Genomic DNA, 16,544 nt, shown 5'->3' with positions numbered 1-16,544 from the left:
TCGATTTATTCCTCAGCTACAAAATTCTACAGTAATTTTTATTATAAGATTCTCTCCCTACGATGTTCCGCTGAATTATTATTACACCTCATTATACTTAATCCGTCTTTTATCATTATGCAAACGCACCATTTACGGCATGCCGGTGTATCAGGACGCACTGTTTGGCGGCGGATGATTCACATTTATTCTGTTTGACGTTGATCTCAGGATTCGGTTCTTACGTTGCGACTGCGAGTGATCGCGTAACGACACTAGCGATATTAGTGAAGTTCGTTTCGATGACGTTTATTCGCTTCTTTCGTCCTGTACGTCGGTCAAACTTCGCATTTGCTATGACAAAGGCTCGCGGCACGTAAAGCCACCCCACATTGGGTGGGGGGTGAGGATCTCCGAGAGGGGTGCTTGTCTTTGATCTTTTATTCACGCGGAGGATAGCGTTGCCTTGTTCTTTCCTGAGAATAGTATCGACACGGCGAAATCGCGCGTTTTCGCAATTGCACGTCGCTTTGTGAACGACACACCTTGCGCGATTCAAACTTCCACCGATTGCAGCTCTCTGTCAAAGCTACTCCAGAGGCGTTTCTATGAAGCATATACGATGTTCGTGTATACGGTATGCAGAGCGGCACTTTCATTTGAGAACGCGTCTCTTTCATTTGGCAACGCAACAATAGAGGATTCGGGAAAATTAATAATGCAACCGAGTCTCTATATTGCAGCCGGAACCAAAATCGGCTCACTGTAAATATGTACTGTATTGCACGACATGACACATCTCCTCCTGCATTGTGCGTGAAACGTTAGTCTATTCCGTTTCCCGATGTCAACGTGGGTTCAAATAACTAAAGTCGAGGCAAAAATGTCGTTGAAGAGAAACTCATGTCGCACCTTCATCAAAATACCGCGACATTTGCTCGCAAATTTTCAAAGTCAAGGAACAAACCTCCATCGATTGCATAATTTGTAATTAAGCTTTATTTTAAGTTACTTCAAGCTAATCTATAAATTCTTTCTTCAAATTCAAACATAGCTGCCGAAGTGACGAAGGAAGAGCGGGAAATTTTGTCGGCAATAATTGTTCTAAACAAGTGCAATGGTATTGCACAGATGTTGAAGATCTAGACGTGAAGGAACTCACTCGTCCACCATAACGCGCAGGACCGACAGATACGATGCCGTGGACTTCAGGATGTCCTTGAACGTTATCATGTTCATTACCACGAATTTCCCGGCTGTCAGTTGATGAGGGATACTGACTCGCATCAGGATGAATCGTATGTCCCTGGCGATGCTGGCCGGCAGCTCGTACCAAGCGCAATCGTAAGTGGCGTAGGACAGCGCGGCGCTCCTCATCTCCAGGCAGTCGCCGGCGAAGGTGTAAAAGGACAGTTGGATCATCATGAGCAGTAAAACGCTAGCGTTATGTATAATCATGGGCACGTCGCCGACTTTCAACGATACTATCAACATGAATCCTGAAAGATGTTACTGCATTAAGCACGCGCAGGTACGTTTCGACTTTATAGTTACAACATTGATATCTCGGCGGATCTCAGCCAATTGTTCTTCAGCGTTCGTTTAGACTTTTTAAGATTCTCGTAATCGTTATTGTGACTATCGAACGAACCCGATCAAAAGACAAATCTCACGAACGGCTCGGCTCGATGGAGCGACTTTGATCTTCAAGTATCAATATCGGGACACGTGCCTAATTTTCTGAGCATTTTGACCTTTAAATATGTAAAATTTTGACATTTAAACTTTCAATGTAGAATATGTGTATATATATTTTCTGCTCTGAAGTTTAAATATTTAAAAGAGAACATCACGATGAGGGCAAAGAGAAAAAGGATATTAGGTACGCGCGCCCGTATCTAGAAATTGATGTTTTTATCTTAAAAATTTCACTTCTATAGCCGGTCATAAAGGGGGAAATGAGAACGTTTAGCGTTATTTACCGTATCATTTACCGTCTATACACATGAGAGTGGTGGTCACGAACAGGTATATCAAAACATTCGCGTTAAACGACTCCTCCATACAATTGGCCATGCGAATGAGGTGGCAATGTCGTTTGACCGCTTCGGCTATCGCGTAACGCGCCCGGTCGACGCGAAAATCGGATAGTTGAATGCTGAGCGCATCGAATTGGCTGCACAGGTGCATCGCCAGGCCGAAGAAGAAGCTGGTAGTGCCGAAGGTCAATATGCCGGTGATGAACATTTGCATCGCCTGGACGACCATGAACGCTTGGCGCGCCGCTTCGCCCCGAAACACGCAGGACAGCATCTCGTTCGCCGGCTGGCTCGCGCTCACATTGTCGATCTCGCGATCGAACTCAGCCTCCTTCGCCGTGACCGCCGATACCGCCATGAAGATGTAAACACCCACTATGACGCCCACCAGAAAAAAGGTGAACGTCGTCACGCGTTTGGACAGCGTCGCGTACTTCTTCATGACCCAACGCACCCGCTTATCCTGCTGCGTGGCCCAATCGTCCACCATAGAGGTGACCACTTCGATCAACTCACGCCGATGAATGCGAGGTGTGATGAGCCTCGTGAGGGCTAACGCGGCTGCGGCGCATGGCGTCACATGGTCGAAGGATTCCTTCGCGCCGTTACAGTGCAGGTAGATCTCCGCGAAGTAGACGCACATCGGAGTCGCCTGGAAGATCACGGTGAACGGTCGGTCAAACGTCTCATTCCAATGATAGTAAGATTTGTTCGAGATTAGGTGCGCAAATTGTGTTATAATTAATCCGTGAGCGACCTCGGGGGTTCACGAGATCAATGACTCTGAGAGTACAGTGCGCTACACTGTACGTGTAAATATGAACATAGCTTTGAGCTAGAAGTTTTAGGAAGTTTGTTCTCTTTATTAGTCTGCCGATTAGAAAAGAAAAGGAAAAGTCGAGCTGAGACGAAGTACGAGAACAACATTCGTGTACCTACGACGAAAGTTGTTTCGGGATGATGTGGCATAGAGATTTGTTCCCCAGATTTGTTAAGGTGAAGAACAGCTCTAAAAATGGCTGACTATCAGCCCGATGACATTGTTGATATGATAATGGTGTTAGGCGAAAGTCATAATAATTATCGTGCTGCAGCAAGACTTTACGCTGAACGCTTTCCAGATAGACGACACCCAGATCATAAGACAATAAGTACATTAACTGAAAGAGCTCGTGGTGGACATATAGTTCGCCATCGCAGGAGCCACGAGTACGACGAAAATGATGCTCGTTCTGATCCAGATTGTTCTGTATCCCATGTGAATGGGTTGAGTGTCATAAAATAATACTGTTCCTGGGTTCAGTGTTCATAAAATGACGAAAGTTTCTGATAATTTCCTTAAAAACAAAACAGTCGCGCAGTGACAGTTCCCTCCGACCAAAAAAACAAAGTTTAATTGTTCGTTCTGAAATACGCATAAATCAAAATTAACTATTTATACATATTATTTATACATATTATTTACACGTATTATTCTGATGTAAGATGACTAACATAAGAAGAGAATTTGCGTCAGCTCGGTAATTACGATATCTCGGTAATTTATTAAAATTTATGAGAGTATATTTCGTTAGTGTCGAGACGTGTCGCTTGTCAGCACGGAGAAGATACCTGCCTCAAGAATCACGGCGACGAGCCATCTCAGATCCATGAAGAAATTCTTTTCCTTAATCGGCCAGATACCGACGCAACTTAGGACAAATCGATGCACCGATAAGGTCACGGTAATGGTGTCCCCATGCCACATCATCTCGAAACAACTTTCGTCGTAGATACACGAATATTGTTCTCGTACTTCGTCTCAGCTCGACGACTTTTCCTTTTCTTTTCGAGGACGCCTCCGCGTTGCATCTTTGATTTGCGTGCGACTGCGTGCAGCTGCGCTCATTTTTTGCAGGACATCGCGGAATATAGTGAGGAGATTTTTTCTCTCTTGATGAGAAAAAAATTGCACGCTATGAATATCGCTACCCGCAAACCCGCTACCTCACGATACACCCGGTGTAGCAGCGTGTCCATTATCTTATATTTATCACGTATCTCTTCTTCCCCTTTTCTCTTTCTCTCTTTTTTTCTTTTTCTCCCTTCTTTTCTCTCTCTTTCTTTCCCTCATGAAGATATTCGAGAATTCTGAAATGTCACTCGCAATAAAAAATACACAGTCATATCAATATGTCAAAGTCAAAGTGGAAAAGGTAGAACTTCTTCTGATTTCTTATTTATAGGCAATGAATTTAAATGTACATCATATTTTGCGATAGGTTGGAGAAGTCGGAGTAATGTTCTCCCTCTCTCTCTCTCTCTCTCTTTTTTCTCTCTCTTGTTCTTTCTCTTCTACGACGTATTTACTACGAATTTCCTACGCCTATAGAATTTACAAATTTATCTTTTATAAGTCGAAAAAGCATGACTTCAATATTAAATTTCAACTGCGTACATCACCGCATGCAATTGCGCCGCATTAATTTATAAACTACCGCACGTGCGGTATCTTCGTTTCACGAGGAGGCAGGAGAAACGTCAGGTTGTGTCTCGCAATCCGTACAACTCTATCAAGTAACACAGAAGTCGCGTGGTCCCCTCGTACGTGCTCCGTATCACAATCGTTTCGCAACGCGAGAGAAACAATTAGCTCAGGGCGAGACAAACAGAACGAGCAATGATCGCTCCTCGATTATTGAAATCCCAGCATCCAGTCGCGACTCAGCAACCGGTTGAACGTCCCTTCTTCCTCTTCTTCTTATTCCCATCGCGGCTCGGCAGCGACACTGGCTATCCGGAATCGAAAAGACCGGCACACCTTCGTCGGCATTCCCTAATCCTTCGCCAGGTCAACGACTGTCAGCCAAAAGTTTTCTCCGTGTCCTTACGGCTGCGTCGGAACCGGTTCTGCCGCATAACATCTAATTATATCTGTTGTGACGATTAGGAGAACTAGAATATATCCCGACCGGTCCGGTATTTGAATTCTTTCATGATGTGATCATATAGTGAGGCGACCTCACCACTATCGTGTGACTTCTCGTTAGCTTCCAGAGACATGGAAGCGCGTCGCACCACCAATTTGCATGTTGCACACCCGACAAATATCGGCAAAAGTATCCGATACCTGTAACGGTACGCGACCATTAATTTAAATTACCGCGGCTTCTAGCCATCATTTGTTGCGATTGAGATCGTCAGCGGCGCGTCGTCGGTTAGATCGTTTACGGTGCTGCGAAGTTATGCGCCTACATCAGATGCAACGTCCGTCTGGCGTCGACTAACAGATCGTTAATAGACCGTATTGTCAGCTCTCGCGTGCGAATACCGTGCTAGTAATCGGTCGTGATTATTGGAAACATACGACGGATAGGTGTTACGCCCGCTCGACACGTGTCATTCTCAACTAACCTTGATATATTCTCAACTGATAAAAAAATAACTAATGTAAAAAAGTTTGAAAAAACGTTACGGTACGCTCTACACGTATCGTTCTCAACGAACCTCGATATATTCTGAATTAATAAAAAAAATGGTTAATGTAAAAAAGTTTGAAGTAACGTTACGGCACGCGAGTATAACGTTCGTGAAAGCTTGTCGCGTAAATTATTCTCCTGTTCTTATTACTTCAAAACGCCCTTCGACCTCAGACAGTTGTGATGTTAAATGAGTAAATCAAGTAAGTAAAACAATAAATCAATTAATTAAATTAAATTAAATTAAATCAAATTTCCTGTTGAACTTTTACTGTAAAGGGAAACATTTTAGATTCGTCGAAAATCGACGAGTACATACAAGATCGGTGCACGCAAGGCCGGAAAATTGTTGATCTGTGCGAAAGCAAATTCGAGAATTTTAAATGCACGCAGAAAAAAGGAAATTCGAGCGCAAGTGGCGAGAATGTACCGCAAGTTTTGGTGCGGAAAACTTGCTCAAATAATATTGCGGCCGTGAGGACAGAAATCTGCATCGCGTCGGAGACGTGCAGGCGGTTCATTGTATCGCCGGCTTCTACGCTCCGAAGTCGGGGGACTTGCTCAGGTAAGTACCGTTCGACGGAGTCCGTCCGACGCCAGTCACGCCACAACCTTCGTCGTGTCAGGTGTACGGGCTTCTAAAGATATCTTCCGCGCATCGTTCACACACGGCCAGCCTGTTGATATTCCGACTAATCAAGGTACGTGAAAGAGAAACAAATCACTACGCCTACGTCGTCGTGGTAGTCTCGGGCCATCCGGTTCTCGAAGAGCTCCAAGAGTGTATCCTCGAAACGTTGAGGTGGTTATTGCGAGTTCGTGAGGTCGGCGCGAAAGTAGATCACGACGAGAGAGTTTACCGGTGTGAGAGAGATTGGAGGATGAAGTGCTTGGCCGAAATATTTCATCTCGCTGGAAATCCTGGGCGAACCCACGTTAAAACGGATAGGTGACGGAGAAACGTAGCCACGACAGGAATTCGAAAATTTCCGCTCGTTTTCTCTGACCAACGCACCTCCTCCACCTTGCTCATGCGTATCTTTGATTTCGTCCTGATTTCGATCAAGTGCCTGATTCGTACCGCATTCCACATATGTCACAGCTTTTAACGTACGATACAATTGATTTAAATGTGGCGTTAATGTGGCGTTAATGAATCTTCATTGACAATACATGGTACATTTTCGAATCTTAGAGAAACGCATATACCAAGAGAGAAGAGTCTAAAAATTAGCAAATATATATTTAGTGGATACTAACAGCAGATTTACTTAAACCTGGATTCTCTTATTTAAATAGAGTAAATAATATCTTTTATGAAAAATTAAGGTTTTCGTAAGGTTTGAAAGTATAAGAAAATATATATTTTCTTATTTGAAAAATTTTTATATTGGTATAAATAAAAATATGCTGTTAATACACTCACCAAAAAATTATTTACTATTTTTTAGATAGTTTTGCTCTCAGTGTATTGTGGGATGACTGATATCGCAAAAATTCAAAGCCTCAACAATTGATAAGTGATTAAACTTGTTGACACCTCGAAGTTTGGGTATATATCAATATATGTAATTGTACAAAAAATCATTGACTTACAAATGAGAAAATCAAATATCTTGAAAACAATCGGTTTGTAAGCATATACTTATCAAGATTTTTTGTTCGTTTTTGCGAGTTTTCTGTTAACCTATCAAGTATTTATATATAATCCTGAAATATTTCGCATAATACAGTCTAAAATTGGGACATTTTTAAGACATGTTAAGTACATATTAAAGACACCTTATGGTCCGACGTCTCAGAGACGTCTTATGTCTCAATTTTAGACGTTGTGTTATATGTGGGATATATTTATTACAAAGATTTTCATATTACATAAATATATAGATACGCGTTCGCGATTGTTTGGTTTTATTCTCAATTATAGCGTAGAAGGAGGAACGCGCCGATCAAAATTGATTTCGCGCATCCTGTCGATCGCGCCGGTGGATGTAAGTTTCCGCGAGACGTGCGCAAAATTTTCCCGACGTAAATAACGTAACGGAAATTCGAGCTCCAATGATCGTATCGCCTTTCCACATTGGAAACACCATCGAACACGCTCTACTTGACTGCGACTACCGTTGCCGCTGGCGCGGCCACGCGAGGGATCGCGAATTTTTCAACCAGCAATTCTGCCGCCAACACGCGTGTAATCGCAACCTGTGCCCGATCCGTTTGTCTTGCTGATCACGTTGGCGAGGTCTGTGAGCTGACCAATCCGAGATGTTAAGTAACTGTTTCGCCGCCTCATAAAATCGCTATTCACTTTGCTCTTACTAGAGCAAAGAGACGTCTCATTCACGCCCGAATTGAAGCAACGCGCGCGCAAAACGCAAAATTGCAAAATTAGAGGATATAACAATTTTCGTAGATATGCAGTTCTGTTTATTAGTTGTAGGATGTCTTGGAATTATATTATCTAAACTGAACTCGTTAATAAAACTCAAAGAATATGCAAAAACACGTGAAACGATTGTTCTGAGATATCGTGCATTTTATTGTCAAAGCCAATAATTTTTACACGGTTATGTGTAAAACATGATATCTTAAAAGCTCGAAGTATTAGAAGTTAAATAACTCGCGAAAATATCACGATTTTAATCTGTTCACATTTTTTACATTGGCGGTGATTCGCACCAAGTAACTGTAATCCTGTATCTCGCAATGGCGTAATTTTTAAACGTGCGTGAGTTCCCCATTTCACCATCGCTTCTTCTCTCCGCAGTAATTTCCTCCGGCTCTTTTTAGTCACGCTTTTAATGTTAATTTAACACGGTAGGACATAATGGATGGTAGTAATTACTCGAATACGAAAATGACGAATATTTACATTTCACGTACAAACATGAAATATAGATACATTGCAACAGTTAAAATGCAACTCGACTGAATTGCTGTCAGAGCGTGAACCTGAAACAAGATTTTTATCGAAATCGACACAGTCACAGAAATTACTGATATATATCTTTTTCGATCATACACTTGAATTTCATAGAACAGTGACGTGCCTCGTGAGAGAAATTATCGTTGCGTCAACGTCACCGACAAAATTTCAAGCGAGCACTCAACTCAAAATGTCATTTACATTGTTAATTGTTTCATGTCGAAATAACTAGAGAGCTGGTTTCTTTTGGTTTTGAAACATGGAAAATGCGCTCGCGATCGCCGCGAAATATTTATGGCAATGCGCGCAACGAGGGTACCTCTTTGAAAACTTCAAACGTTCGACGTTTATCTCTAGTTATTTATGATAATGTTTAGCCTGCGCTTCGACGATTCCTTGGTCAACCAAGGCCGGTCTTTATCGGTATAACGATAAGCGAGCCACCATGTGTTTCTTCACAAGAAAGCTGCACGATTCTATTTGTTGCGAACTGAATGAGTTCTAAATGCTAATATATAATAACTGTACACACGACGTCATGGATACTCGAATATTTTTTTGAATCGAGAGTTCCAGGATTTTCGGCTTTATGTGCGTATGAATAAGACTGAAGCTGTTATAATTAACACCGTTATAATCTTATCATTATAATCAGAGTTACTTATGCAATTTTTAATCTCAAGTATTATGTGTAAGGTTGAAAATCGTATAACTCTCAATGTGTATATATATAGTAAGTGTTGGAACATCCATGGCGCTGTATGTACATACAGATATCTCGTATAGAAAACTGAAACGTCTTTTCCTCGAGACGATGTCGACATTAGACTATTTGTGTTGATAATCTTACAGAATGGACAATCGTTTATCTCTTAATGACAAAATTGCTAAAAGCTAAACATTCATCGTTACGCGAAAACGTTTTTTGCCAATCGACAAGTGAGTAAGCACTTGCAATTATTGTAACGTAACCATAAATTTAACACACAACTACGTTATTTATGCTATAATTGCTCCCGTACTCGAGGTCACTCTCATTAGACCATCATTATAAAAAATAGCTAATTTTCGAAAGATAATTTGCGCGTCGACAATTTGCGGAATTGTCATGACACGTTCTGTGCATTTCAGGATAGTCTTTGCGTAAGGTGCACCGTTACATCAAGGTCACCGTTACTGCGCGATAATTTACACACAAAACTCCTTTCGGCGAAAAACCCGGCATAAAAGCGCCATCATAATTTCGCAATTATGCTTGAAAAGCAACGCCGTGCTGGTATAAAAGCAATGCCGTTAAATCGCCGACATTTGCGTATCATTAGTCACATTGTCCGGGCAGAGGCGCACAATTGGGACACCTCACAACGGAGAAGGCGGCCATTGCCTCCTCCTTGACCTTAAACCGCGACGACATTGCAAAAATTCTCGCCGCGCTTTCCCTCTCGGCAATCTGAGAACGAGGTGGTTTCCGCGTTTATTACTTTCATGCACGGGCCACGCGGAGTTGTTTGTAAAACGTGACAAATACACACATGAAATTAAACAGTGATGAGGCAACTTCCGTGATCGCGCGTTAATCGCCGCTACTCACAGAAACAATTACGTAGCAGTTTTAATGTAAACTTCCTCTGGCGTCCAGGACTACTTATGTCAACATATGCCAGTATCCCGGAATAACATTATTTTTTGGCTCAAACATAAAACCATAAAATGGAAAACCTTGAGAGGACTTTGGAACAAAGTTAAGTATCACGTTTCGTTGTATCACCGAGAAATATTCAGTCCAGTTGGGAATAAATATCTCAAAAATCAGCTAATCCTCTCACAAAATTTAGGAAAAGAAAATTCAAATATCACGTATCACAGTAAATATTGAAGTAAAATTTGAAAATGTTTACTTCTCTCAATTATTTTATTTATGAAAATAAATTTTATATATATTAGGTGAATGATACAGTATTTTCAAAAATTTATTTCATACATGAACAAATTTGTGTGCTCAATAAATTTTTTTTCTGAAAATATTACATATAAATTAAAACACAGGCACGCTTAGAGTTACGTGGTAATTGGAAGGGCGGAAATAAATCTTACATTTTTACACAACTGTTCGACGTTGATCGGCAGATATTACATAATATCGAAATGTGCACATTAAGAGATGTGACAATCGAGTCAATTCCTTATTCCTGCGACCTGCCATTGACGAGTTTGGCGCGTTGGGGTAACGATGACTAACAGTCCGTACCGTTAGGCCGAATCGTTATTCCAGCTGGAGAATGTCAATTTCATGCGGTTTACGGTACTCAAATTGCACGTTAGTATACACTGGCGTTGCGTCGATCTGGCGTTAGTCGTCTCGTTGTGACTGATCCCTCGGAATAATCGATGACGATACGCGACGATGTCCGTGTCGTCCAGAAAATAAATTAAGATCACACCGGTGATTTAGATAAAACGAAACGTGGACTTTCGCTTGGGCTCCAATCGTACGTTCTAGTTTGCAATTGTAAAATTAGACCCATATATTTTATCATTCCCGGAACCGATTTACAAATCTTATCACTAGAACACGTCATTCTTGTTTACATGAATACACAAAGTAAAGGAATATTTTCTAATTTACAATAATCTCTCTCTCTCTTCCCTCTTCTTCTTTTATATAAAATCATAACGTCTGCAGACGAAAAGAATGCCAGAAGAGAATCTAAGGAAGCTAGAAATGTGCTCTTCTTTTTCAAAAGAAGACAGTGCAAACTAAAACTCTGATTAAAAACGACAATATCAACGTGAATAAGTCAAAAAATCTCACACGTGTTGATCAGCAATCAACTGAAATCGCACGATTATGTGCCATTCGCTCCGATCAATCGCGCGTGCTCTACTTATCCTTTCCGTTCGCTGACTCAACGCATTCGTCATCGATGCTTTCGCATGAATCCGTGAAAATACGCGCGTAATGTCCAACTACCGACGTCGTTGTCCAGCAAAACGGCTACGTCGGAAAAGCAACGGTATTCGCGACGGCCACGAGCCGAAACGCTTCCGGTCTGTCGCCCGTACTTAAAATCCTCGCGTCGACGCGAAAAAAATAACTCGACCAGGATCGGCATCCAGTTTCGGGGTCAACGACTCGTCTTGAGGACCTTCGTTCGAGTGACTCAGAGTTGGTCCTCGTCGTAATTACAAGCGGAAGATTCGTCACCGACGAATCGACGCGAGTGCGTGATCGACGATGACGCAGCGAGATGCAAATCCTCGTAGTCGTAGTCGAAGTCGCGCCAACCAAATGTTGTCTTGCAGAAACGGAAGGATGTGGCTATCGAGGTCGTGGCTGTTGCTGGTGCTGCTTGGGCTGGTATGTGCTCGGAAGCCCGACGAGGACGATGCGGCCAGCGTCTTCATAGAGGAGGCTAAGAACCTCTTCTCCCAGAAATCCATCGAGAATCCGCAAGTAAAGCAGGTGCCAAGGAAAATTAACTTATACAACATTAACACAACTTAAAGACATCTAAAAGACACCATACAATTCCAAAAACGCCTTACGTCCCGATTTAAGACGTCTTGAGTCTTGTTTAAAAGAGTCCTGTTTAAGACTACTTCTAAAATCTTCATAGGTATATGCGATTATAGATTTCTAGACATTTATATAGACATTTATATAGATATTCAAAGTAGGAAAGGATATTTTACTTATTACTGTTTATTTACTACAGAGTGAGATCTTTTCTATTTTTAAACATTAAACGTCTCTTTAAGATGTCTTTGAGATATTCGAGTGCACGACGTAACATCGCGAGATTTACGCGCTTGTTTATCGCTTGTTTATTTCACATCACGACAAGATCTCCCTCTAATAAATATTCATACAAGACGTCCGAACAGTTGTATCTTTAAATTATACAGTTGTTAGATCGTTAAAAGCGTTAAAATCCAGATACGTGATGAGGACACGTGGTGATGTAATCAACAGGTCGGTGACATGCTCTTGGAGAAGAGAACTTCGACTGACAGCGTCAATCAGATCATCTCAGGATTAGGTAGCTTTATGGCTGGCGGTCAGAATAATCAGGGCTTCGATATGTCGATGGTAGGTTCGATCTTGAATGTTTTGAGCACGATGAATAATGACGGACAAGCGAGTCATGCCAAACGATTGGCGAACGACGTGGAAGATCGCAAACAGGAGCACGGTATAGATTGGGCTAGCGTAATCAACATGGGCAGCGCGTTATTTCAACAAAGTGCCAACACCGACATGGTGATGGGTCTTGTGCCAATGGTTCTGGAGGCTTTAGGTCACGGGACTGACGACCACGAAGGCGGCAGCAAAGATCATTCGGGTCACTCCTGGTTCTTGCCGCCCATCCTGGAGAACATTCACGTTATGTGGGACCATTTCAGGTAACACGTCATCCACATGGCGAAATGTGACAAAAGCTCAAGATATCAATCCTACATTAAAGTCTACTTCTTAACAGAAAATTATCTCGTTTGAAATTAAAACTTTGATTTTGAATCTGAATGATAAATATTAATGTATCGGCGAAGCTAGAAGAGATATGTGATTTAACGTTTATAAATGTTTTTTATCTATTCAAGTAAGTTTTGAGATGTTAGGAGTAGATGTAAAACGAAAGATTGCTGTGATATTTGGCACAACAATGCGTTGCAGTAATTCGGAACTCGGCCAGACGTTGTGGAAGAACAGCGGTCTGATGAAAGTGATCGCTCACGTGTCGGACCAGCACGGCAACATCCACTACGAGAAGATCTTGGAGAGTTTCGAGGATCCCGCTATACGTCGGAGGTGGATCAGGTCGCTCACGAATTTCGTCGCCGAGTGGTTGTCCCACGTAACCGATCCAGTAAATCAGCAACGTTACCTCTCGACCATGCAATTCGTCGGCAACAGCTTCCTCAAGTCCCAAGGATTCCCAAAGTCGGTGATGTTCGACGCTCAGAGACCAACAGAAAGTCTTATCAGGTTAGTGCAACAGTAATGTGCGTCTGTACGAAACCGCAGTCGTTTCTCAGACGTGTGTAACGTGAATTAACGTGCTTTCGCGTGTCCAGATTAGCGAACATGTTGGCACGCAGATATTTGGGCATGAATATCAACAGCGCGTTGTACGTAAAACCGGCGATATCGTATTTCCAAGAGTTAGCAAGCCTGGCCTCTGAGAAAGGATTCATCATGTCCCGAATAAATGCGCGGGAGTTAAGCAACAAACTGAGCGATACCATCAACAACGATATTATTTTTCCTATGCTCAAGGTATATAATAATAATATCTAATATAACAATAATACATAAGTGTCTTTTACAATGAATTCTCGCACGTAAGCTTGTACTTTACTTCCGAAAATTTCATTGCAAAATAATATTCCACTCAACACAATGGCATGTCTCAAAGGTATCTTAAAATTGTCCATAAGACGTCTTATTTTTCTTTTAGACATTTTTTCGACGTTTTTGAAATGTCTTTGAGGCATACTGGTTGTTTGAGAAGCTGAAATTCCTTAGGAAATTTTACTACCTTTAAGTATCATTTTACCGCAGAACGTCAAGAAATCTTTTTATATATGAGAGGAGTTCGTAAATTTGCTTCAAATTGAATTTCGATGATTTTCAGGCATTTCGAGCGTACAAGTGGGCATCGAAAGTGCCGCACTGTGCTAGTCAAATCTTGTGTACCATAAACGAACAAAGTGAGCAGGACGACAGTCGCGACAAGAATCTGAAGATACGTGGCATATTGTTGAAGGTGGCGAGTTTCCCTGCGGCTTGGGCGGTCAGCAATAATTTAGGAATTAATTTCTGGTCCCTGTACGGAGCCATTATGGAGCACGAGGGATGCATCGTGAGTAAACTGTCTCATCGGTCGCGAGAGAAAGTAAACTTGAAAGACTTTTTCTAAGGTTCCTGGATATTCGTAGCCGTATTGGATTGCGTCGTCAGAAGCAAGGAATGACACATCGAAAATTCCTAAATAAAATTCTGGCGTACTATTTCTAAATAAAAAGATGTTTGTGTGAAAAAAACACTTCACATCACTTGAGCATATTCGTAAAATGTTTCGAAAACTACCTTTTTCCTTTAACTGTTAAATAGCCGTAGAAAGAACGTGGCAAAATCATGAAAAAAAATCGGTTAGAGAGGGAGATTGCATGTCACGTTAATTTTACGGCGATTTATTAACTGTCAAAGGAAAAGGAAGATAGTTTCGGAGCATCTTGCAAATATGCTTAAGCAATTTGAAGTGTTTTTTCATACAAATATCTTTTTATTAGGAAATAGCACGCCAGAATTTTAAACATGTGTTTTCCCGCTTCTGATGTCATCAATAAAGAGTCCCGCGGCGAATACACAGAAGCCTTGAGGTCTGTTCTTTTCAGATGAACTACCTGAATTAATGTACACGAATATAATAAGTTAAAGTAAATCAAAATATATTTGTTGCATCTCTAATTTATTGCATCAGTTCAAGTAATTCAGTTAAAAAGAACAGACCTTTAAGTTACAGCACTTTAAGTTGCAAAATAATTGCAGCATGTGATTGACTTTCTAGATAAAAAGAACAATAATCAAGGCTTGTCAGTGAAACTACTTGCTGCAAAAATATTGATATACTTTTTTTCCACCTCGTTGGTTCTCTCATATTATTCGCGATTATACAACTGACGATTATCTCACTCGCAATTGTCTCGTTTCGCTTTCAGAGAAAATATCCGGCGAACTGCACGGCCTTCCACGAAGAGGAGATCCGAGTAACTACGGAGAGCATTCACAACGAGCTTTGAGTTTAGTTCGTTAATCCGCGGCCTGTGAAAGACATTGCTGAGTCGCCTCTAAAAAGATTCGCGCGAGACAGAGTTCGTTTCTAATCTCTGTCCCATTGTATTTATTGCACAAAGTGAAAGGCGTCGGACGAAATGTCGCTGCGCTTGGTCCGACTTGGAGGCGACTGGAAGATCTCTCCATCATTGTGTGTGGAGCACCTCTTCGTCTTTTTCACATGTACATACAAGCGTGGACATTGCACGCGTCAATGTCAAATATAAAATTTTGCGGCAATACAATCGGGAATCCAAGAGACGCTGTAAATACGTGCAGAAAAGATAAGCGGAGCTTTTGTCTCGTAAACGCGATTCAGAACGTCCCCTGGACGTTTTCCGGTCTTCCGTGCTGTTTTGTTTAGTCCACGTTTCGAAAGCAACGCGTTCGGAGAGTACGTGCGTGTGCAAAACTTTTTAAATGTGCTCTTCCGAAGGATAAGTACTACACGGGTAGTTAAGACTCGGATTGAAGAATAAGAAAAAAGCCGTGTTAACTTTTATACTTCCTGTACAAAAGATCTTTAACGCGTCGTTTATCAATGGAACAGCATTTTGGGTGCGGAACTGACGAGTGGACTTGAATACGATCGCATTTCGCGCTAAACACCGCGAACAACCGTCGGAACGGTACGCCGCGATTCTTATCGTCGCTAATTAAATGGCCGTTGAACCTGCGGCATCTCTTGAAATCACAATTTCTCTTAATTGCTTATGTAACATTCGTTGTTAAAATAAAAAGGAAGTGCAGCCATGGACACTTACGTACATGCTGCGCTTTATGCTTTAGCGCGTTTCCGCGAAACTCTCCTTCGCGAGTGCTGTAACGACGTGGTGCTCAAGTCTCTGCTCTAATTATAAGTATAAATATTAAATTAATAACTATTATCTACGAATACGTGCGTATCTCCTGTCTCTCCCTCTCTCTTTTTCTCGTTTCATCTCTCTTTATTTTACACTTTTTACTAGACAAATCTATAAAAATGTCTAATCTATTTAAAACAGCGAGAAGGCACGTTCCTTTGCAACACAACGCTCATTATTACAAATCGCGATTTCTCTCTCTCTTTCTCTCTCTCTTTTTCTCTCTCTCTCTCTCTTTCTTTCATGCGAAAAAAATAGAATTTCGCGAATTTCTGAGGCTGATAACGAACGATTCGTTCCAAAATGGACGGAAGTCCTACGACGACTACTGGATACGTTCGATACAACGGATTCGAGATGGAGAATCCCACATTGGGCATTCAGACGTTCGCACTGAATCCACAAACGACAGTGTTCTCAGTAACTCCTTGTAAATAGTAG

At 41.6% G+C, this 16,544-nt stretch overlaps 2 protein-coding genes across 2 annotated transcripts; one reads left to right on the top strand and one right to left on the bottom strand.

Annotated features, from left to right (window-relative positions):
* Nucleotides 1-856: 856 nt before the first annotated feature.
* LOC116848272 lies at nucleotides 857-6,569 on the bottom strand. The gene is made up of 3 exons (XM_032824173.1): nucleotides 6,492-6,569; nucleotides 1,974-2,775; nucleotides 857-1,478 (listed from the first exon to the last, which is right to left on the bottom strand). Exons 1-3 carry the CDS (start codon nucleotides 6,567-6,569, stop codon nucleotides 1,138-1,140), a joined length of 1,221 nt encoding a protein of 406 aa, XP_032680064.1. The 3' UTR covers nucleotides 857-1,137.
* LOC116848234 lies at nucleotides 6,014-16,135 on the top strand. The gene is made up of 7 exons (XM_032824114.1): nucleotides 6,014-6,177; nucleotides 11,706-11,865; nucleotides 12,376-12,806; nucleotides 13,078-13,389; nucleotides 13,479-13,680; nucleotides 14,039-14,266; nucleotides 15,126-16,135. The coding sequence occupies exons 2-7, from the start codon at nucleotides 11,716-11,718 to the stop codon at nucleotides 15,204-15,206; spliced, it is 1,404 nt and encodes a 467-aa protein (XP_032680005.1). The 5' UTR covers nucleotides 6,014-6,177; nucleotides 11,706-11,715; the 3' UTR covers nucleotides 15,207-16,135.
* The last annotated feature ends 409 nt before the right edge of the window (nucleotides 16,136-16,544 follow it).

The sequence above is a fragment of the Odontomachus brunneus genome, unplaced genomic scaffold, assembly GCF_010583005.1.
Source record: "Odontomachus brunneus isolate Ranch 3 - 2012 unplaced genomic scaffold, Obru_v1 Obru_scaffold_092, whole genome shotgun sequence".
In the NCBI taxonomy this organism is placed as follows: Eukaryota; Metazoa; Arthropoda; class Insecta; order Hymenoptera; family Formicidae; genus Odontomachus; species Odontomachus brunneus.
Note: the sequence above shows the minus strand (reverse complement) of the source record. Positions and strands in the feature narration are given on the sequence as shown.